The sequence below is a fragment of the Primulina eburnea genome, chromosome 6 (assembly GCF_022965805.1).
Source record: "Primulina eburnea isolate SZY01 chromosome 6, ASM2296580v1, whole genome shotgun sequence".
NCBI classification, from domain to species: Eukaryota; Viridiplantae; Streptophyta; class Magnoliopsida; order Lamiales; family Gesneriaceae; genus Primulina; species Primulina eburnea.
This window is the reverse complement of record NC_133106.1, coordinates 9,711,275-9,735,261: the sequence shown is the minus strand read 5'-3', so window position 1 is coordinate 9,735,261 and position 23,987 is coordinate 9,711,275. Positions and strand designations below refer to the sequence as shown.

General features: G+C 37.1%; 1 protein-coding gene across 5 annotated transcripts; it reads left to right on the top strand.

The window, feature by feature from the left end:
* Nucleotides 1-883: 883 nt before the first annotated feature.
* LOC140833810 (paired amphipathic helix protein Sin3-like 3) lies at nucleotides 884-18,990 on the top strand. 5 transcript variants are annotated; one of them, XM_073198238.1, is made up of 23 exons: nucleotides 885-1,174; nucleotides 1,365-1,571; nucleotides 2,122-2,277; nucleotides 2,379-2,565; nucleotides 2,656-2,754; nucleotides 2,846-3,019; nucleotides 3,123-3,279; nucleotides 3,678-3,814; nucleotides 4,466-4,541; nucleotides 4,867-5,144; nucleotides 5,224-5,378; nucleotides 5,697-5,824; nucleotides 5,910-6,164; nucleotides 8,362-9,027; nucleotides 9,142-9,200; nucleotides 16,488-17,111; nucleotides 17,219-17,319; nucleotides 17,420-17,558; nucleotides 17,646-17,798; nucleotides 17,931-18,094; nucleotides 18,168-18,279; nucleotides 18,392-18,588; nucleotides 18,701-18,990. In XM_073198238.1, exons 2-22 carry the CDS (start codon nucleotides 1,498-1,500, stop codon nucleotides 18,557-18,559), a joined length of 4,062 nt encoding a protein of 1,353 aa, XP_073054339.1. In that variant the 5' UTR covers nucleotides 885-1,174; nucleotides 1,365-1,497; the 3' UTR covers nucleotides 18,560-18,588; nucleotides 18,701-18,990. The 5 variants fall into 5 exon arrangements, with proteins under 5 accessions (XP_073054342.1, XP_073054339.1, XP_073054337.1 ...); XM_073198241.1 differs by lacking the exon at nucleotides 18,701-18,990 and having other exon boundaries at nucleotides 884-1,174; nucleotides 8,362-8,973; nucleotides 18,392-18,693; XM_073198236.1 differs by lacking the exon at nucleotides 18,701-18,990 and having other exon boundaries at nucleotides 18,392-18,693.
* Nucleotides 18,991-23,987: the final 4,997 nt, after the last annotated feature.

The following is a 23,987-nucleotide window of genomic DNA, read 5'->3' as shown; positions in this document are numbered from 1 at the left end:
AGCTCGATCCGAGTTCTTCACACCTAGATCTAATCTCTCGACCCAGTAAAATTCAAAATAAAAAAATTGACTATTTACCAATACGTGATTCTCTCGTAGGGATTTGTTGCAGATGAATATCTTGTAGACTTATTGTTAGCCAAAAATCAAAACAATGAGGTGAAGAGGTTTGAGATGAAGATGTTTTGTGTGAAGATTGGGAATGAATGAAGTAAAATATTGATTGGATTGAGTTGGGTCGTGTGAATTTTATTTTTAATTAAATTATAAATTTTATTATATATAAAGTTAAAATAAATAATTAAATACGCTAAAAATTAGTTTTTAAACAATTTTTAAAAGAAGGATAAAAATAAATTACTTTCACTCTATTTTATTTAATTAACCTTTCCATTAGTCACGTTTTCCTCATTTTCTCGTGGAATTAAGAGTATTTTAGTCTTTTTCACTCTTACTTTTTAAAAGAAAAAAAATAATTGACACCAACTTATTCAAAAAGACGGGTACTCGAACCCATACACAATTTTGCATGAACCTATCTTACCACCAAGTCAAATAATTGGATAGGGTTATTCATCATTTGGGTCGAATATTTTATCATTGGGGTTGAGTTCGAGTCTAATTTTTTTTATCACCGGTTGAGTTTTTCAGCATTATATCGGGTTTGAGTCTAACTTTCATCGTTGGGTCGAATTTGAATTGAGTTTGGTTGAGTTTTTCATTTGAGTTTTTTTTTTATATTTGAGTTTAGTTTGAATTAAAATTTTATATTTGGATTGAATTTTTATTTTAAGTTGAATTTTAAGTTGAATTTTAATATGAATAAAATTATCTTTTTAATGTCAATTAGAACAAAATTCACTCTGCTCCTTCATTTTCTCCAGCGGAGCCTCTCTTCAGAAATGAACAAAATAACTTCCCAAAATCCCTCTTTCAATTAATTAATCACGTATTGCATATATAAATATGTATGTATATGTAAATATACGTACAATTCATGTATACATAGACACACACACGAACATCGTTTGATTTACTAGCTGAAAGGAAACTGTCTTCAGCTCCTTCATTTAAATATCCATTCTTTGGACGAGGCTCAAAAGATCTCTTAACTGTAATATTTCCGATACTTTTCGATTTTTTTTTGCTGGATTATGTCATTCGTATGATTCAGGTAATGTGAATTAGTATTGCGTGTTTTTGTTTATTTTCAGGATTTTTTTTGATGATACGTGAATTTGGAGGTGATCTGCGTAGAGAGCTGATTGTATCACGTGGATTGCTGTTTAGGCGTGTTAAGTAGATCTGTTTCTCTGTTTTTAATGTGCATAAGTTTAATGGTTTGATGATTTTGATTTTTGCAGGTTGTTTGGAAGATTTTTTTTTCCAATTTTGGGTGAATAAAAGCAGATTTGCTTAGAAGATTGAGGGAAACAATCAAAATAAAAGTAATATTTTTGTAGAGGATTAAGATGAAGAGGGCTGTAGAGGATTAAGATGAAGAGGGCTAGAGACGACGTGTTCATGAATTCTCAACATAAACGGCCTGTTATCTCTTCTCGGGCTCAACCGTAAGCTTATTGTTTTTCTTGTTTAATTTTAATTTTACTATTTTGTTAAGTTAGTTGATTGATTGTCGGTTTTCTTTTTTGTTTTTAAAATTAACGAAACCCATGTTCCATTATCAAGCCTACATTTTTATATGTGGTTAGAAACTATGGTAATCAATGAGTTGCATGTATTATGCTAGTCTTTGCATCATCAAATGTCTCAAAGTTGAGATCTTTTTTACTCATGCTCTCTAGTTAAGGTTGTTTGGATGTTTTTGTTGGCCATAGTTATAAATCAAACAATCAGGTCGGTTTGAAGTATTCTTTTCTTTATTTGTATATCCACGCAATTGTTATGGCACCATATGTTATAGTATTGCAACTTTTCAGAAATAAGTTCAATTCTGATACATACACATGTAAAATTGCCTTTCTTTTTAGGCGATGTAAGTACCAATTTATAATCATGAGTCTTTGCTGATGTAATATTTGTAAATGGTTCAATATCAGTTTTTAATATAGTATTCCTATGTTCTTATTTATTTGAAACTTTTACTTTGGGATGATGAAGGCCCAGCCAAGCCCAGATGGTAACACCAAGCAGCACACAGAGGCTGACAACAAATGATGCATTGACGTATCTGAAGGCTGTGAAGGATATTTTTCAAGACAATAGGAATAAATATGATGATTTTCTTGACATCATGAAAGATTTCAAGGCTCAAAGGTGGAAAACACTGCTTTCCTCCTTGTTTGTCACTGTTATCCAGCTATTCAGATTCTGCAAGTGTAGTGTAGTTATAATCTGTTTACATGGTGTCTTTGCAGAGTTGGTACATCGGGTGTTATATTGAGAGTGAAGGAATTATTTAAAGGGCACCGACACCTAATTTTGGGTTTCAATGCTTTTCTCCCCGTGGGATATGAAATCACTCTCCCTATGGAGGATGAACCACTTCCAAAAAAGAAGCCAGTAGAGTTTGATGAAGCAATCAACTTTGTAAACAGAATCAAGGTTAGCTCAAAAAGCATTGTACCACTGCAGTTATCTGCTCTGTACTTTTTCATTAGAATTCAATGTAAACCACTTCTGCATGAATTGCAGACTAGATTTCAAGGTGACGATCATGTGTACAAAGCTTTCCTTGATATTTTGAATATGTACAGAAAAGATAATAAGTCAATAACCGAGGTTTATCAAGAGGTATTCCACTATAATTCATATTTCTAACTTGTTAATTACATTCTTAAAGAGTGAGAATAATGACATTTGGGATTTCAATTTTTTTTTGTAGGTTTCAGTTCTTTTTCGGGGCCATGCTGACCTACTTGTAGAGTTCACACACTTTCTACCAGATACTTCAGGTGATGCGTCTGTCCATTATGCTCACTCTGATAGAGATTGCATACTACCACGGGATGATAGAGGCTCTCCCATGACCATAGCAAGGGCAAATCTTATTGACAAGGTAGTTTATTTGTGATTGTGTTGGCATTCATTAGTTATGGTGGTGTTCTACATTTCTACTCACTTGTTCAAAAACCTGTTTTTCACACGCTGTTGATGATCAGAATGTTGATCACACTGATTCAGATCAGTGGAATTGGGTTGAAAAAGTGGAAAGGAAAGAAGACGGAGACCAAAACGAGTGGGAACGCGAGGACAATTTTAGTCATAAACGAAAATCTGCCCGGAAAGATGATTCTGTGACAGATCAGGTTTACCTAGGTAGTTTAAATTCTGCAAGCTTTGTTCCTGGGTAATTGCATGTCCAGGGAAATAAACTTAATCAATGTCTTCAATTTGTTTGCCTATTGTTATAGAATCAATTAATCAGAACCATCAATCTTAACTAAGATTATGTTTGTATAACTTATTCTTGTATATCTGTTGAATCTTAATCAGTTTTGTTCAAACTCCAATTGATATGCTCTTAGGAATATTTTTATATGCCTGTAGGAATATACTCATAATGAATAATTTATAATATTAAAGCTTGTTAACTGAAAACTTTCCATTTCACTTTCTGTTGCAGAATAATTGTTGTCCTGAGGGGATTAGGAAATATCTTCGGAATTTAAATTAGAGAGATTCATTATCTCTAATTCATGTCAATTTATTCTCAGGGTTGCAGGAACCAGTGTCATCGTTCTGTGAGAAAGTGAAGGAAAGATTACAGGATCCAATTAATTACGATAAATTTTCAGATTGCGTTCGTTCCTACAAAAGGAAGTTCATCACGTCATCTCAATTTCGCATTCTGGTGATCTTCTCTTGCATTATTTTTGGCTTTTTTTCTTCACATATGACTTGCACGTGTCATGTTATTGATACATTCTATACAAGGGTATACAGTATAACCTTTTACCCTTTTCTGTATTGAACAGTTTGTGCTGTTTCCAAATTATTGTGCTTTGTGATTAATATCTATTGCTTCCAATTCATTCTCACAATTCTTTCTTTTGAGACCCCATGACAATAAGTACCCTCTACCCTCTGAAATTACAAAATCTTTTATGTCCTGCATGTTCCTTGAGTTTGCAAGTTGAAAGATGTAGAGCCAAGTCATTCGATAATTTGATGCTTCATTCTGTAGAAAAATGAGTTAGAATTCTGCTGTAGGCTTGTTCTGTAATCTGAGATCAATTTATATCTCAACTTGTTGATTTTTGATTATGTGCTTACTTCATTAATGATTCTCTATGTTCTCCTCACCAATCCCCTTGTCAAGTCTACACTAATGGCTGTCACTGTTTCTCAGACTGCAGTAAACCTGTGGTGCATGTTGTCAACAACCACAAAGAGGACTACCAATGTTTCTTTTGTGATTTAAATTTCTATTTATTTTTATGTTTTTAATTCTGCGATGTCCTTGGTTACGGTCACTAATCTTGATAGAATTTTTTGGCTTCAGGTGGCTAGTTTACTAGGGAGTCATCCAGACCTTATGGAAGAATGCGAAGATTTCATAATTTATGTTGAGAAAACTGGTAAATATGTGACATTTGGTTTATCTTTAATATTCTCTCTGACTGTGCCCCGTATATTTGTGTGCCTGAAAAAAATTTCTAAAGTGTGTCTCTATAAAGGTTTTTCAGTATGAATGTACTAGATATATTGTGTGGAACATACTTAAATAGATTCGTCGTTGATCCTGATAGTGGTTTAATATGTTAATTATTTGTATGGTAAAAAGTTTTTTGAGCGGTATTGCTAAATAAGACAAAAAATAACTGGATAGAAGTCTGTTACACATATAGCACCTCAAGAATGATGAATGGCATGTATTGTTGTAACCAATTTAGATAATTTCAGGATGCTTGGGGAACAATAAAACTATTGTTAGATCTTTAAAGGTGGAAGATCGAGATGCATACGATCATGATGGAGAAGGCATTGATAAAAACAAAGATCATGATATCAGAGAAAGCGAGAGATATGATAGGGGTATTGCCTTTAACCCTAAAGACGTTTCAGGACACAGGATGTCTTTATATGCAAGCAAAGATAAGTTGATGGCTAAATCCATTCATGAACTTGATCTCACCGACTGTGAGAGCTGCACCCCAAGTTATCGGCTTCTTCCGCAAAATGTAGGTTTATTTATTTAAATGTCCATAATGAATCATCTAAATTTTCTACTCATATAGCATTGCCATTTCCGTAAGACAGTATCCGATTTCATTAGCAAGTCACAGAACAGAGATTGGTGCTAAAGTGCTGAATGATCGCTGGGTGTCTGTCACATCAGGAAGTGAGGATTATTCATTCAAACACATGCGGAAAAACCAATATGAGGAAAGTTTGTTCCGTTGCGAAGATGATAGGTGTGGACTTTCTCATGAGCTCTATTGTCACCACTTTATTGAAATTACTTCCATTTTCCTTCCACAGCTCTTTTTTGTTTTCTTTTCTATGTTGTCACCACTTGCTATTCCATGAGTTTCTAGTATAGGTATATTTATCCTTGCGTAGTAGCTTAAATTGATACTATAAATTTCACATCCGAAGTGTTAATAGATTTTCAATAACAATTGGTGACTGTTCGGAGCCTCGTTTACTCCTTTTTCATTTTTTATATTGGAGATGAATATTGGTCCCTCGTGTACTTTTTTTCATTTTAATTTCAATTGGCAATCTGCCAGGTTTGAACTTGACATGTTGTTGGAATCTGTGAACGCAACAACAAAGCATGTTGAAGAACTCTTAGACAGTATTAACGTTAATACAAGTATGACAGACACTTCATTTCGCGTGGAAGATCATTTGACAGGTTCTGTCAATGAGTGCCTGATGAATCCTCAAATATACGCCTTGCAACGATTTAAAGTTCATTTCCTTCTTTTTCCTCGTTTCAGCTCTTAATCTGCGGTGCATTGAGCGTTTATATGGGGATCATGGGCTTGATGTGATGGATGTATTAAGGAAGAATGCATTGCTTTCCTTGCCAGTTATATTAACCCGGTTGAAGCAAAAACAAGAAGAATGGGCAAGGTGTCGCTCTGAATTTAATAAAGTTTGGGCTGAAATTTATGCGAAAAACTACCACAAGTCACTAGACCATCGAAGCTTCTATTTTAAGCAGCAGGATACAAAGAACTTAAGTGCTAAAGGTAATATAGGTTAAATTTTTTTGACTTGGTTTCTTATCACATTTTACAAGGCTATCTTTTAATTCATTCTTTGTTTTATTGTATGATGATTTCAAAATTACAATTAAGTATTAGAAAAGTATGAAAATGGTTCTACATGGTTACCAGTGAATAAAATAGAAATTTGAGCCAGCTTTGTTTTCATTCATGGATGATGCTTTAATGATTGGAAGCATCTTACACAATTTTATGATATACATTCTTTTTTCACTGATTACCTTTTTATTGTCTTGAAATTTCATGCTTTGGAAATTTTATGTATCAATTGAATATTTGTTGGATTTTGGGGGAACATTGTGCATTCTTGACTGTTTTATTATGGCATCTTTTGTTTGTTTAATTTTGTAACTTTTGCTTTGTGTTTTTACAAGTGATGGTGTTCTCCTGTTGCCATAAACTTGATACGGTCTACTTCTTACTTGCTTGTTCAGTCTGCTGGCTTGAATTTTAGTGTTTATCGCGGGTGAAGATATTGTTTATCTTGAGCTTTCTGGATCGGGCAGGGTTCTTTGCATATGATGACTTTCATGCCCATGTTTTTCATCTGATATTCTTTTTTTGACCTTCATTTTCAGTTTAATTTTCTCATCGTTGCTTTAAGCCACACACCTTTCTTGTTTGTTGTTCTTAGAATTTGTTTGTCATTTAATTCTCTTCTTCGGTTTTCACTTTCATCACCTTCTTATTCCGGCTTCTCCTTGCGGCGTCCAACTTTTTTCTCATTCCCCTTCATTTTTGCTCGCCTAGCCTGGTTTCACCAGATCCCTGTTTCATCATACATGTCAACACCAGTCTCGCTTCACATGGATGCCTCTGAGTCATTAATCTGATTCTGGGTACCTAGAGTTTCTCTTTTTTTCTTCCATTATTTGTCTTCTCATTCTGTTTGGTTCTGAGTTCCTTTTAAATGCATAACATAATTTTTACATATAAATAATTTTCCTTTGTTGACTGAAGATCTATTTTTGAAATTTAGTAAAGATCTAGACACTGAATTGGCTTTTTTCTACAATTTAGGTTTGTTCAATTACCTCTTTATGGATATGAAGCATCTTGATTTCTTGCGTTGTTACTTTCTTGTACTTCTTGTTAACATTCATCAAAAGTAAAGGTTAAAAATTGTTTGTGTGCTTTCCGTAATTATATTCAAAAAATTCTCAATCTGAAAAATCCTATGAGCCTGCCAGGAAAAAAACTCTGATTCCGAAGAAAAACAGCGTAAAATAAATTATGCTCGCTCAATTTCGAATTTTGATTTTCCACCTTCACTGAAATGACAAATGGCCAAAAAAATTATGAGAAATGTGATTTCAACAAGTCTGACTCCAATATTTGTTTTTGTTTTTTGTTTTGTCTTAGGTTGTGCTAGGACTAATGGATTTGAAATGATGAATTTCCTTGCTTGTATGTAATAAATTGAAGTAAATTTCAAATCCACTGCATATCAAGTTATACAATTTCAAAAGTAATTGTGATGGATTTCAAATACACCGAAAGAGATGTTATTTAAAATTCACAATTGAAATTCTTCCTCAAATCAAACCCATAAATCCGCAACCTAAATATAGGACATGGCTCAATTTATTTTTTTTCATTTCTTTCCATCTACCCACTAGCTTTTCCTTTTAAAACATGTTGCATCCGTCATTGATATTGCAGCCAATGGAAATGGAAACTCCACAGATAATTTTGCAATTCTCGAAGATTGATCTATTGGTATTTAATATTATCATAAATTCATAATAATAGCAAGATTCATACCAACAAGAAGTCAGTTGGATACCTAATTGAGTTTCCTTTGGTTGCTTAGGAATTAGTTGGCCTCTCTCTCTCTCTCTCTCTCTCTCTCTCATGTGTGAGTGTATTATCTCTTCCCATAAAATGTTGGTCTGAGTTTATACATTACACAAGTTTGAATTTTATTTTCCTCCAGGTTGATTTTTGGCTGCCGCATTACAAACTAAGTAATAAACGTTATTTAGTCAAAGTTGTTGGATTTCTACAATTGATAATATCTACAATTGATAATAGAGTCGAGTCGGAAAACATCGACTGATTTCTCCCTCTCCCTCCCTGTGTCTACTTCTATCTTTATTAAAAGCTAATACCATGATTTTTAATGACCACACATTTTCGTTGTGATTTTCTCCACATTCAGTATTGTTAGCCGAGATCAAAGAAATGAGTGAAAAGTACCAGAATGATGGTGAAATGCTTCTCTCAATTGGTGCTGGATATAGGCAATCTATACAACCTCATATGGAATTTGAGTATTCCGATCCTGAAATCCATGAAGATCTTTATCAGCTCATGAAATATTCATGTGGAGAAGTTTTTACAGCTGAACAGCATACCAAAATCATGACAATTTGGAAATCCTTCCTTGAGCCGATGCTTGGTGTTCCTGCCCGTTCACACAGTACTGACTCTGAAGATGTCAAGCGTAGCAATTATGTAGCCAAAGATGTGGCAGATATTGGTGTAGAAGTGAATGGTAGTCCTCTTGGTAAGGCAGCTTCAGGAAACTGCAAATCAGTGGACCTGTTGAAAAATGGTGATAAAAGTATTCCGACAGAACAATCTAGCTCCAGCAAAGAGCGGATGGGAAATTGTGGTGATGGGGTTAATATGGATGGTTCTCCTAATGCAGATTATCCCTCTTATAAGAGTGACTTCTGTATTGCATCAAAAAATGCAGTGATGCAGACTGATTGCAGTATTGTTTTTGCCGCGTCAGGTGCAAGCAAACAAGCTGGTGTCTTTGAGCAAGGTGCTTCTGCCGAAAGCGGCATCAACCAGGAACATACTTCAAATAGGAAGAATGGTTTGTGTTTAAATCTTTTCAATTTGTTGTCTGACTAATCTTTTTTTTTCGTTTGAAATGTATTGCAAAATTTAAGGCAGATCTTAATTATTGTGCTCTTTGCTATTGCATCAGGACCTGATGTTGCCAATTATAATTATCCAATATTGGCAATGCTTAGCGAAGAATCACAGGTATATGAGACTTGGGTGAAATGACTTCTAATTATGAGCAATCCTTGTATAAGTTTGGCTTGGGCATGATTATTTTGGTATTTGACATCTATTAACTTTGCCTTTGTCTGGTCGCAAGGAAATCTGATGAGGAAACTAATTAGATTTTAGAGAAGATTATGCGAAGCGAAAGAAAGATGTTGGACAGTTATGTTCTTCACGTTTGTTTCAGAAAATTTCCTTTCAAATAATCCGGGGCTTTAAGAAAATTGGAAGTTGTGAATATAGTACTTAATCACATTCAGATATTTAATTATTTTCTTAAAAATGTTGGGGGATATCATATGATTGTTTTGGGAAAATGTTATATTTTCTGCTCCTCAACATGAGAACAGGAAACACAAAATATCATACTCGCATAAATGCATGTTCAAGGATGTAAAAGAACATGAGAACAAAAACATACAAATGCATACTTATAAACATACAGTGATGTAAAATGACGTGGCCACTTATTATAAGTTGCTATTGATTGGTTATGCGATTATTTGAGATATGTTAAAATTTGAACTAGAAATTAGCTGTGATGTCAATGTTTAATTTTAATCTACAATTTTACTGGAAAGGTGGGCAATTCCTTACTCCAGCTTCAGAGGAGCATCTTTGCATGAATCAATAATAACTCTTCAGTCAACTGACGTAACAAGAAATACCACCTACTAGAAGCAAATGTATTATGTTTCCTGATATTTGTGATAAATAATCACTCGAGTTAGCTTAAAAGTACTCTAACAATAAGGTAGAATCCTATACCTTTTTTTCGATTTCTTCTATAGGAGCGAAATGAAATAATGTTATAAGATGGCATAGAGCTGGAGAATCCTTGGATGCAGACAGATAATAAAAGACAAGAAAGATCAAATGGCATAGAAATAAATCGAAAGGGCAGGGACATCATCTGGCAGAGTAGAATATTGATCGATCACTTGAATTCGTATTAGGGGGACTGGCACTGGCAGTTATCTTCCAAGCTAATCATGAAATAACTTTAATATCAGCTCTCCCCACACTTTGTGTAATCTCCTCCTTCGCCTCCAATCAGAAGCAGGTTTTGGATCAAATTTCAAGTCACTCTTTTATGTATTACTTAAAAAAAATTGTTTTAGGAATTTTTATGAATATATTGCTGCTTTACAAGGGCAATGGGTCCATGTTTTTTTACCACTGTTACTTACTCACCCCTCTTAACTTCCTGCCATATTATCTGTTACCCATCTAAGTATATAGAAGCTATTAACTTTTGACTAATTTGGATATGTTTTTTTCTTTTTCATTCTAAGACATAGCTGCATTAAGAAGACATTCACTGTGGCTGAGTATAAAAGTTTTGGTTAAGAGGCAAATCACTTGACAGTTTCTAAGTTGTCCATAATGTGTTTGATGGTACATTTGCCGCTGGGCTGAGAATGTTGAAGAGTTGTTAGATCAGACAATGGAAATGATTTTCCTTGGAGCTCTTACATGCACACTAATGTTGTGTTATCAGTCATTTTAATATTTTATTAATGAGATAGTGATCTTTTTGTTCAATTGAACAAATTACAAACGTTTGTTGCATCTCGTCTTTAAATTACCAACAATCACTAGCAAAATGGTCAACTTGTAAGGTGAAAACAATTTATTTCATCACCTCAACTGGTGATTGAATGTTACTGAACAAGTTGTAGCATTTTCTTTATATTACATGAGTTATAACTTCTCCTCTAGTTTATAGTTGACAAATTAGATTTCCATTAGCTCAGAAGCTAATTGAACATGCTTTCTGGCTTTTGTAATGTGGGGCTCTTAATTCTTAATCGTTATTACAATGCAATTTGATTAGAGTTTATTAATTACAGCGGAAAACGAGTAAAAATTTTCTTTACAATGAGCCCAAAATATGATAACCATAATTATAATACTAAAAATAGTATATAATAAAGCCTCATCTAAACATATCATATCAGAAAATAAGCCCACGCATAATCAAGATCAACTACATACAACTCATATCCTGGGGACATGCCCTGGTATATAGATACACATATAAAATGGGATAGACTACTCATCCTCAACTCAAATGTGACTCTCTGCAGAAGTACACTCTCCGGTCTCCTAATAACCTGGAGTACCTGCTATTGTCCACATATAAATACAACAACATCCCCCCTTGGAGGTGAGCAAAGCTCTGTATGGAACAACCATAATATATATAACATGTGTCTACATAATAATATATGACATGCAATGCATGCATGTCGTGGGGATATCAGGTCAAATGCCCATCCACCGAGTATGTATCAGAATCAATCGAATCGCTATCAAATCAATGCTCTAGCTGGCACACCGGCCTCAATCAAGTATAAGGGATGATCGTATGAGCGTCGGCAAAGCGCCATCAAATCCCAAATCTCAATCAATCAATCAATCATCGGGGCCACGAATGACTATGTTTTATGGGCCACGTAATGCCAAACATAGCATCGTGCTCACAAACCCCAGAATCAAATCCAATGATATAAAGGTATCCAAGGATCATAGCTTAACGTGCATGTCATGTGTCGATGTATGAATAAAATGATGTGTGTTAACAAAATATTTATGTTATACATCGATATCCAAACATGAATATCATGTATTCCACATCAACTCAACAAATAAGGCATATAGACACATATTCTCAATCAAATCAATCAAACATATATCATATGACACAGATACAACTTGGACCCAACATACCTCTGAGACTTATATTTGACTGTGAAAATCCACTTGCACCCAACCGGTTTTTTTCCTGATGGAACATCAGTGATGTCCTATGTATTGTTCTTTTCCAATTCCTTTATTTCATCAAGGACAACAATTTTCCATTCTGGATCTTTTAAGGCATCTTCTATAGTGGAGGGAATCTGAACCTGATCAAGATTGGAAAGAAACGCACAATATGCATGTGAAAACCGTTTAAATGAGATGAAGTTGCCTATAGGATGTTGTGTGCATGATCGAGTTCCTTTTCGCAGTGCAATAGGTCTTTCATCAAGGTTATCAACAAGTTCACTGTTGTTCATCATATAAGTATCAGTAAGGGTTAATTCTTGTGAGTGTGTACCTGGATTTGTCCTTGGGGAGATGTCAGCAGCAGCCTGAATTTGTGCGGGCATTTGTATAGTCTCTTGATGATGATGCTTTCTACGAGAATATGTGTGAATTGGCTCATGGAGGTTAAGATTTCTATGATCCGGAGGTGAGTCTATTGGTGTAGTAATAGATGTGAGAGGCTCTATATGAGGGATGGATGGGATTGTGGGTTCCCAACTGCTTTGATCATTGATGGTTGACTCCCCCTGAAAGGAAGAGCCGAGGTAGAATGGCTGAGATTCAAAGAACGTGACATCCATAGAGGTGTAGTATTGTTTGGTGACGGGTGAATAGCATTTGTACCCTTTCTGGCGTGGAGAATAGCCAAGAAAGATACACTTGACAGCACATGGTTCAAGTTTATTACGGAGATGTGAGTGTATGTGGACAAAGGACGAACAACCGAACACTTTAAGAGGAATATCATGAATTAAATGAGGAGAAGGATAAGTTTCTAGGAGGGTCTGGATGGGAGTTTTAAATTGCAGTATCCTTGAGGGCATTATATTTATGAGGTAAGTGGCAGTTAATATTGCATCACCCCAATGGTAATGAGGAACATTTGAGGTAAAGAGTAATGCACGGGCAACCTCAAGAAGATGGCAATTTTGCGCTCAGAGACTCCGTTTTGTTGAGGGGTATACGCACACGAGCTTTGGTGACTCCCCAACACAGAGTTGAAATAATCACGGGCCCTATCAGTGCGTAGCACACGAATATGAGACGAGAATTGGGTTTTGATCATTGAGTGGAAATGTTTAAAAATCTGAGTACTTTCGGATATATTTTTCATGAGGAAGACCCATGATAGCCGAGTGTGGTCATCGATAAATAAGATAAACCAGCGAGTCCCGTTAAGGTTGGGGGTGTTGGATGGCCCCCAAATATCACTATGGATCAGGGAGAATGACGAAGATGGTTTATAACAATTGGGTTTAAACGTTGTACGAGTATGTTTTGAGAACTAACATATATAACAATTAAAATAAAATAAGTCCGGAAACAATTTTTGAAGATACAACGGATTTGGATGACCTAAACGGTAGTGCCATAAAACAATATCCTTGATCTTATTAGAGCTTAAAGCGGAAACAAAGTGAGGTACTTGTTGAGGGGCAGAAGGTAGGTCCGAGACAGCATCAGTCTTGAGAATGTACAATCCCGCAGAAAGTTCAGCACTGCCAATCGTCTTCCCCGATGCCACATCCTGGAAAACACACGAATTACCCAAAAACTTACTCAGGCAGCCAAGCTCATGATTCAGTTTACTAACAGACAGTAAATTACAAGCAAGGTCGGGCACAAAAAAGACTGAATGAAGACATATATCCTTAGTTAATTGAATGGAGCCACAACCAGTCACGGTGGATAGAGAACCATTGGCTATTCGTACTGTGTTAGGGGCGTTGCACTGCTGAAAATTGTGAAGGTAGTTGAGGCACCAAGTCATATGGTCGGATGCGCCTGAGTCGATTATCCAATAGGATGACATATCATGCTGTGAATATGTAAATGAGGCAATACCTGAATGAGCCATATTACCGGTGCTGCTGAGAGATGGATTGGTGTGACAGAAGGCTGTCCAAACAATTTCTGGAGAGCATCAAGTTGCTCCTTAGTGAATGGTTGCTGCTCTGAAGTTGGAGGATCAACGGTAACTGTGTTTGCACGTTGTTGTCTTGCTGGTTTACAATCGGCAGGTTTCCCTTGAATTTTCCAGCATGTATCCAGTGTATGTGTAGATTTTCGGCATTTAGGACACCATAGACGGCTTTGCTTGAATTGGCCAGCTCCGGGTAAATTTGGAGTCATACGCATACCACCAGTAGAGTCATCGTTTGGTGGTGGGAATCGATGTTGGGCAGCCAGGGCGGATGCGTCAACAGAGGAAGGCAGATCTGCTGCTGTCAACATAATCTTCCGACGGCTCTCTTCATGCCGAACAACGGAAAAAACACCTCGAATGCTTGGTAAGGGTTTAGTGCCTAGAATTCGCCCCCGTACGTCGTCGAGTGATGGGTTGAGGCCAGACAGAAATCTGAATATCCGTCACTGCTCAACAACACCACGAAATCGGTCACCATCTGCTGGACACTCCCATTCATATACTTCGAAGAGATCTAGTTGCTGCCACAGACGGGTAAGATTATTAAAGAAATCAGTTACCGAGGAATCACCTTGGTGAAGATCTTGCAACCGGCATTCGATAGCAAACAATTCGGAGGTATTATCTTTGCTGGAGTATGTATCTCATGCAACGTCCCAAATTTCCTTGGCACTACGATAGAGGAGGAAATTCTCTCCTATCTCGGTTGTCATGGAATTTATCAACCAGGACATAACCATGCAATTCTCTGAATTCCACGTCCGAGGTTTCGGATCCCCAGAGGCTGGACATAGTGATTCACCGGACAAGAATGCATATTTTCCACAGCCACAGATAAAGAGTCTGACAGTTTGAGACCACTGTAAATAATTCTTGCCATTCAATCGATGGCAAGTGATTGGTCCCGACGAGAAATCAATTGCCGAAGGGTTGGATTCTGGTGGTAGGGATATTTTTGGCGTTGCCATGCCGTGTTTGGTCATGTATATCCCATCCCGCAAGCTCTGATACCATGAAATCGAAGAGAGATGGAGAGTCGGTAGGAAAAGCACCGTAATTCTTATTCCTCAAAATGATTAGGTTACAAGGATTAAATAAAGAAAATAAAACGATAAGCTAAACCAATCCTAAGAATTCAAAATACAAAGATAACAATAATAAAAGATCCTATGAAACTAATTAAAGATAATAAAGATCATATTTAACTAATTAAAGATATGATAAGATATGATAAGATATGTTGTTCAACAACCTCAATTCTTCATCTCTAGTCAATGTAGCTTTAAGATTTCAGTACAGAAATGCTATCTACATAATCAAGATCTTCATTTCATTCAATGAATTCAATGAAAATCAACAATTCAAGTTCCAAAATTCTTTTAAACTTTAAAAGTTCATATCAAATTGAAATCATAGCATAATTCAATTCCGACTTTGAAAAGCAGTTTCTTGTCGGTTATTCTATCGCATATATTGAAATCAATTTCAAATACATGCTATTTCAGCGATTCAAGAAATAAAAGTTCTGAATCGAGAAGAATCGTACCTCAAAAGAACGCTCTCGACGCAAGGATTCCGAATATATAATTTGTTTCAAGTTTTGATAACATTTCGAGGTAGATTCGTACGCGTAAAACTTGAATTCCTCGTTTTCTCTCTCGAAGGCTCGAAGCTTTCGAAGAAAATTGTAAAGTGAGAGAAAAACTCATTCTCAACTTAAAGCTGAGACATCCGCGTTGGGGCGGTCAAGAACTTGCGCCCTAGCGTGCGGAGTTCTGTCCAAAGAAAGTTTATTGTGCCGCGCTGGGGCGGTCAAGAAGTGGCGCCCTAGCGTGCCATGCTCTGTCCAAAATATGCTTCAATGCCACGCTGGGGCGGAAATGAAGTGGCGCCCTAGCGCGCCGGGTTCTGTCCACCGTCCGTGATAATGCCGCGCTGAGGCGCACAAGCAGTAGCGTCTTAGCGCACCATGTTCTGTCCGGACGCTAGCTTTCGAATTAGCAAAAATGGTCAACATGAAAGTTGTAGATCTATGTCTTGGCTTTCATTTGCCACCGACCTCACTCAATTTGGATATCGGACGCGAAAGTTACGCTCATTCTTTCAAAATGTGTTAGTGCAAGAATTGCGATGCACACGATACACTTCGGGATGATTTTGCCCCTATTTCCAAATGGATTTGGACAAAACTCAAAATATGAAAATTGTAGCACTATGTATTAGCTTTTTATTGAAATTAGTTTCATTTCATTTAGACTAATACTCAGATAATTATGCTGAAAATCGTAACATGTGTTACTTCTATATGTCATGCACTTAATAACATCACAATGTCATAAATTATCGATAATCAAAATATGATTTACGATAATACGATACACGATCCTTACATGTCATATGCTGATTAATCTTTCTGAACAATGGCGAACCAGATTCTGCCTTTGAGCAAATTTTGCACGTGTTCCCACCGTATTTTTAGTTTTGTATCTCATTTCATTTTTCTCTGTTGCCTGATGATGCTACAGGATGATGGTAGTACAAGACCTGCTCCATCTTCAACTAAGATGATGCACGAAGAAGTCAAAGCTCAGAACTGTAATGAAGAAACTGAAGGTAGCACTAAAAGTGAACGAGAAGAGGGTGAATTATCTCCGACAAGAGATCTTGAACAGAATAATTTAGCACCCTTTGAAAATATTTGTACCGAAGCAGCACAAACCCCTTTTATAAGGGCTGGAAACACAAAAAGAACTGAAGAAGAAAAATGTAACAAGGATGCTGAAGAAACTGGGGCTAATGCTGACGATGAAGATGAAATGAGTACTAAGGGCTCATCAGACGGTGAGAATCTCTCTGAAAATGTTGATGCTTCAGAAAGTGAGTCAGCTGATGGAGTTGAGCGTTCCCCTGAAGAGCGTGATGAAAATGGAGAACATAATGAGAATGATAGCAAGATTGAAAGTGATGGAGATGTAGGCGGCACAGTGAATGCCCCCGACACTGAAGGGCTGGCGGCATTTGCTGATCGTTTTTCACAGAATGCAAAACCTCTTACAATGAAAATACCCGTGGGTTTACTGGGAAAAGCGAAGAATTCAGAAATTTTTTATGGAAATGATTCCTTCTATTCGTTGTTCAGGCTTCACCAGGTAATGTGTATCTAAATATAGGATGGACATATGCTTTTTACAGGGTTCTTTGGGGCGTTTAAGTAATTTTTACACCCTCTTTTGGACTGATTGCACTAATTTAACAGATGTTGTATGAAAGAATGCATAGCGCCAAGCTGCACTCTTTATCTCCTGAAAATAAATGGAGGATTTCAAGTGATGCGAATTTAACTAATTCGTATGCTAGGTAGTTTATCTAGACTTTTTCTTAGTTTTCTTTCACGGGAGGAAGCACATTAATCACTGTTGATAAATCCTAAACTTGAAATTCTTGCAATTTGGCGCAGATTTAAGGATTCTCTACATAGTTTACTGAATGGCTCATCTGATAATGCAAAGTTCGAGGATGACTGCCGTGCTATAATTGGTGCTCAATCATACATCCTTTTTACCATTGACAAGCTGATACATAAACTTGTCAAGCAGGTGATTGGAACATATTCTTCTTTGTCCCCTACTTTGTCTTTGTAATTGTTTCTGCAGTTTGTAACCTATGTACCTTGGTATTTGCAGCTACAAACGATTGCAACCGAGGAAATGGAAAACAAACTCCTCCATCTATGTGCATACGAGAGATCCAGAGATAATGAAAAAATTTCAGATGCAATTTATCATGAGAATGCCTGTTTTCTTATTCCTGAAGATAACTTGTATCGAATAGAATGTGTAAGTTCATACCGATTTTTCGTTTTGTTTTTCAATTGAAATGTTGATAACCTGATAAAACTATTATTTTCATTTTATGAATGAGCCTAGTTAAATCTACAATCTGATAAATGAATATGCACTTCATTGCAGTTGGCTTCTCCAAGGCGTCTAACCATCCAGCTAATGAAAAATGAGAATGATAAACTTGAAGTGACTGCTGTCTCCATGGATCCCAGTTTTGTCACATATCTGAATGATGTCCTCTTATCAGTTCCTCCAGAAAGAAAAGAAAAATTAGGGGTATTCTTGAAGAGGTACGATGTGGCTGAAAATTGTTAAATTACGTGTTTTCATATCCATTTATTGATCCTGACGTAAAATTTTCAGAAATAAAAGAAAATGCACAACTGGAGATGAGATTCATGACGTGCAGAAATCCATGGAAGGACTTGTAATCTATAATGGCCTGGAAAGTAAGGTGGTTTGCAATACATTGAAGGTAATAGTTGTTCCAAAATTCTAAATGTGCTTTTATTTCTCATATAATTATTTATGCAAATCGAAAAACCTTTAATCTTTTGCTAATTGTTGTTTGGCTTGGCATGCTTTAGGCGGCTTATGTTTTAGACACAGAAGACTTCCTCTATCGGATAGGAAAAAGGAGGAAGATTTCAAATCAGAATGGCTCGTGCGCTGATGCTGTCAATGGAGCTTCTAACGGAGTTTCCAATGGGTATTCTCACAGAGTCAAACGATTTCGCAAGTTGATGTTTAATTGATAGTATATACTTTTCAGGGAAACGTAAAAGTATGCCTTTCCATTGTTTCTTTGAATTTCACTCGTTCTTGGTTCGGTTTCAATTCTCCGGTGCACTGAAGTTTGCACGTATTAATGGTGAATGATTTTATTCGATACACAGGTGCAGGAAAGGAGTAGATCCAGAGAAGTAAACTAACTGAACTTTCTTTTATAGTTTCCAGATTTTAGGCAATGAAAGGAAGTAATTTTAGCACCACGTGCCAATTTCAATCTAAAATATAGAAATGTGGTCACTTTCGTGGAGTTGTATGTTTTGTTGGGGGTAACAGTAACATGTGGAGTTATATGCCTTGTTTTTACTTAAAAAATGAGTTTTTGTTATAGTAGCAAGAAGTAAGTACGTATATTATGTGAATATTCAAGAAACATATGTGTGGCACGTGAATAATTAATTGATTTAATATTAGAAGAAGCATGTACGTTGTACGTGAATATTTGATTAGTACGTGAGTCGCATGTGAATAGTTTTGATCTATGATTGAAAGAAGCACGTGTATCACACCTGAATAATCACTATTGATTTATGATTAGAAGAAGCACGCATATCACACTTGAATATCTAGGAAGTACGTGTGTCGGACGTGAATAGTTTTGATTGAAAGAAGCACGTGTGTTGCGCGTGTATTGGTTAATAATCACCATCAATTTATTATTAGAAAAACTTATGTTGCACGTAAATATTTAGGACTCACGTGTGTTGCACACGAATAATTTGATCATGATCGAAAGAAGTACGCATGTTGCATGAGAATTATCACTATTGATTTATGATTAGAAGAAGTACATATGTTGCACGTGAATATTGAGGAAGCATGTGTGACACACGGACAATTTTTATTTATGATTGTAAAAGCATGTGTGTTGCATGTGAATAATCGATATTCTATTGATACAATTGATATATTATATTAATTCTAAATATCTTTATAAACATCTAGTCTGAATTTTTTTATTTTTTCCCAAATTCAAATCCAGCTTCTTGATATGGCAAGAAACAAAACTTGGGTAGGTACTTGGTATCACAATTTATTAGAAATAAAAGAAAATGCACATCTGACTTTCAGAAATCCTTGGAATGAGTTTTCCTATGAAAATTTTACTTGATTTCATTTTTTTGGATATGCAATTTCTTTTTAAGTAATAAAATATCATTTAATTTTCCCGTTATTAATCTGATTCCATCTTATTTATGTTTTAACTTTTCTCTTTCTTTGGTATAAAGAGTTATTTCTTGATTGGTTTTATTTTTTTATCATTAAAAGGGATATAAATATTTTTATTAAAATAAGGCACAATCAACCAAACCCAAAATTTACTCCAATTATTATATATAATAAAAAAAATATGTATACACCCAATTGTTCTATATATATAAAAAATATTTATACACTCCAACTGTCAGTAACTTTGAGAAAATAAATAAATAATTATTTATTTATTTGAATACATACACATATATATACACATATACATATACACACACATATATATTGATATCATTGTTGGACATCGACAACGAGTCAGTGCCCTGGTTACCTGTATAAACATGTTATGGCGTTCAATGTTTCATTTGTTTTTTGTCCATTAAATAAGCCAGATTCAGTGTTTGGAATGTTTAGGAGCAAACATTCTTACCTCTATAATATCTATACCACTATATTATTAAGTTAGATATCGTTATAAAAAAAATGATAAGCACAAATCATATAGCGTTTTAGGGACTTTATTTTGACGTATTCGTGCACCTACGTCTAAGCTATGCAAGTTAAGTATGCAGCTTCATGTTAGTATGTGCAGCAGCGATGGCCCCGATCGAAGTCCAACGAATCCCTCAACGCCAAGTAAGTATGTTCGACGTGCAAAAAAAATATTTAAAATTTTTGAGATATGCTAAATGTCTTGTGACCAATTTATGAATGGGTTTGGAAGTCGGTGAACGTGGCCGAGGACCTCTCCACCCCGTTAAATCATGAACAGGTTTATATCGTGATTGGAAAGCGTTAAATCATGAACGTGGACCAATCAGCCCGTTAAATTATGAACGGGGATCTCATGTATGTAGTAGTGGATACGTCCCTATCAGCACAGTACTGTGGTTTAGTCTGATCAGACGAAATATGTTATGGTACCTTCAGTTCAAGTTTCAAGTATGTATGTTCTAATTTTAAGCTGCATGTGGTTTTATTATGTATTATTCGTTATCCTCAGTTTATACTTGTTGAGTCTTTAGACTCACTAGACTTGATCGATGCAGGTGAGGATGACCATGTTGAGACGAGGGGTGGGGACTAAGGAGCAGTCTTGGACTGAGCAGAAGGCTAGACCCGAGGACCGCCCACGTTATTTTTAATATTTTTGTGCAAGTTTATTACTCTGATTTTATGTTTTGATGCGAGATGTTTTGAGCAAGCTTTCCTTCAGCAAAATTTTATTGGTGATGAATGATTTCAAAGATATTTTTGTGCACGCTGAGTTGACGACCGTATGGATGTTTATATTTAAGAAATTTTTTAATTTTTCCGCAAATTTTAAGTAGTAAAAAGTACGGTACGTTACAGTTGGTATCAGAGCGGTGTTCTTGTAAAGGGTTATCCCTACTGCCAGTCGCAAGAAGCTCACGAAGTCACACCTCAAGTCTGTAAGTTTTAAAGTTTCAAATTTATGTTATGTAGTAAGCATTAAGTTATTATTTCAGCATGTGCATATTTTAAAGTTGTAGTACGTGCATCTTATGTCATTGATTTCATGTTCATGCATATCCGGTTTACGTGTTGGGTAAATTGTTGGAACAAAATGCCTCCTAGACGTGTGGTTGACCGTGAAGCAAGGGAAGAGGACAGAGAGGCCCGTAGAGGAGAGGGCCAATCCTCCACCTCCACCTCCAGACATGCAGGCTCAGATGCTTTCTGGTATGACGCAGTTCTTCGCGCAGTTTGCGGGGAACCGGGCTGTAGAGAATGCAGGGGCAAGGCCTAGACCAGAGGCGGTGTATGAGAGGTTTCAGAGGATGAATCCTAAGGAGTTTTCGTGATCTACTGACCCGATGGTGGCAGAGGGATGGATTAAGTCCATCGAGGTAATCTTCGACTTCATGGAACTAGCTGATGCAGACAGGGTCAGATGTGCCACGTTCCTTCTGACAGGGGATGCCAGACGTTGGTGGGACAGTGCGTCGGTGGCAATTAATTTGCCGACTTTGTCTTGGACTGGATTCAAGGAAGTGTTCTTCGCCAAGTACTTCACTGAGGAAGAACGCTCCCGCCTGACCAGGGAGTTTATGACACTGAGGCAGGGGGACAACAGCGTGGCAGACTTCGTCCGGAAGTTTGAGAGGGGGTGTTACTTCGTACCCCTCATTTCGAATGATGTCCAAGCAAAGCTGAGACATTTCATGGATGGATTGCGGCCAATCTTGCGTCGTGATGTGAGGGTAGGTGGCCCAACTTCTTATGCGGTCGCCGTATCTAGGGCTTTGGCGGCAGAACAAGACCAGCGGGATATTGAGGATGACAGGTTGGGCAAGAGGCCCTACCAGGCACCACCGCAGTAATAGCCGCAGCATCAGTATCAGCGATCCCCACACAAGAGGCCTTACCAGGGGCCACCAGGAAAGAAACCCTATCAAGGACCGCCAAAGGGTAAGGGTCCAATTCAGCAGCAATGGGGCACCTCAGAAGCCCGGTAATTTTCCAGTGTGCCCTAAATGCAACCGCCAGCATCCGGGAGAGTGCTTATACGGATCAGGAAAGTGTTTCAAATGTGGAGCCAGTGACCACATGCTGAAGGAGTGCCCACAGTGGAAGCAACCAACTCAAGGGAGAGTTTTCGCCATGCATGCTCAGGATGCGAACCCAGACACTACACTACTGACCGGTAACCTTTTCTACCTAAGCTCAGTGTCGTTTTGCCTTGCGTGGAATTTTTATTTGGAATTACTAAGGTGTTAGTATTATTTTATTTTGGGTGACATGGGATAGTAATTTTTCTGCTATGTTTGAGGTTAATGTTAGAATTTTGGGGGTGTAAGTTTTATGTTGTGCTAACGTCTCTCATGGAATATTTTCATTAAGAGATTAGCCACAACGACACTGATAGATTCAGGAGCCACTCACTCCTTTATCTCAGAGACTTTTGCTAATCATCTGGAAATCAAGTCCATTGGCCTGGATATAAATTTTTCAGTGACAGTCCCATCCGAGGAAGAACTGTTAGCGACTAACGTGATCACAGACATTGATCTGGAATTGCAGGGCCATTTAGTATATGCAGATTTGATTCTACTGCCGATGCCAGAGCTCGACATTATTTTGGGAATGGATTGGCTGACAAAGAACAGGGTTCTGATTGACTTCCAGAAAAGATCAGTGTTGGTTAGGCCGCTGGGCATGGAACAGTTCACATTTGAGCCAGCCAGATGGAGAAGTTTCCCTCGTATGATCTCTTGCATGCAGGCTAGGAGACTTAATTTCTAAGGGGTTTCAGGCCTTCTTGGCCAGCATTACTTCTGCACTTGACATACCCACTCCGTCCTTATCAGAGGTGCCAGTAGTTAGAGACTTCCCAGACGTCTTTCCTGATGACGTCACAGGACTTCCACCAGAGAGAGAGGTGGAGTTTGCTATTGATCTCATGTCAGGCACAGTGCCAATCTCTAAGGTACCGTATCGATTAGCTCCAGCTGAAATGTTAGAACTCAAGCAGCAGATTCAGGAGCTTCTCGACAAAGAATTTATCCGCCCTAGTTTCTCACCGTGGGGCACACCCGTGCTCTTTGTAAAGAAGAAGGATGGGAGTATGAGGCTGTGCATCGCTTACCTAGAGCTGAACAAGGTAACGATAAAGAACAAGTACCAACTTCCTAGTATTGAAAACTTGTTTGATCAGTTGCAGTGAGCTACAGTGTTCTCTAAGATAGATCTTCGATCAGGGTATCACTAACTGAAGGTGAAAGATGCAGATGTTCACAAAACAGCCTTCAGAACTAGATATGGGCATTATGAGTTCTTAGTGATGCCATTTGGACTGACGAACGCTCCAGCAATTTTCATGGACCTCATGAACCGAGTATTTCAGCCTTATCTTGATCAGTTCGTCATAGTATTTATTGGCGAAATTCTCATTTACTCGAAGAGCCATGAGGAGCATAGCCAGCATTTGAGGACAGTGTTGGAGGTTTTGCAGGGTCGCAAGTTGTTTGCGAAGTTCAGTAAGTGCGAGTTTTGGTTGCAGAAAGTAGCGTTTTTGGGACATATAGTGTCTAGAAGTGGTATTGAAGTGGATCCAGCAAAGATAGCAGCCGTTAAGGAATGGTTTGAGCCAAAGAACGCATCGGAGATCCGCAGTTTTCTGGGTCTAGCGGGTTACTACCGTAAGTTCATTCAGGGATT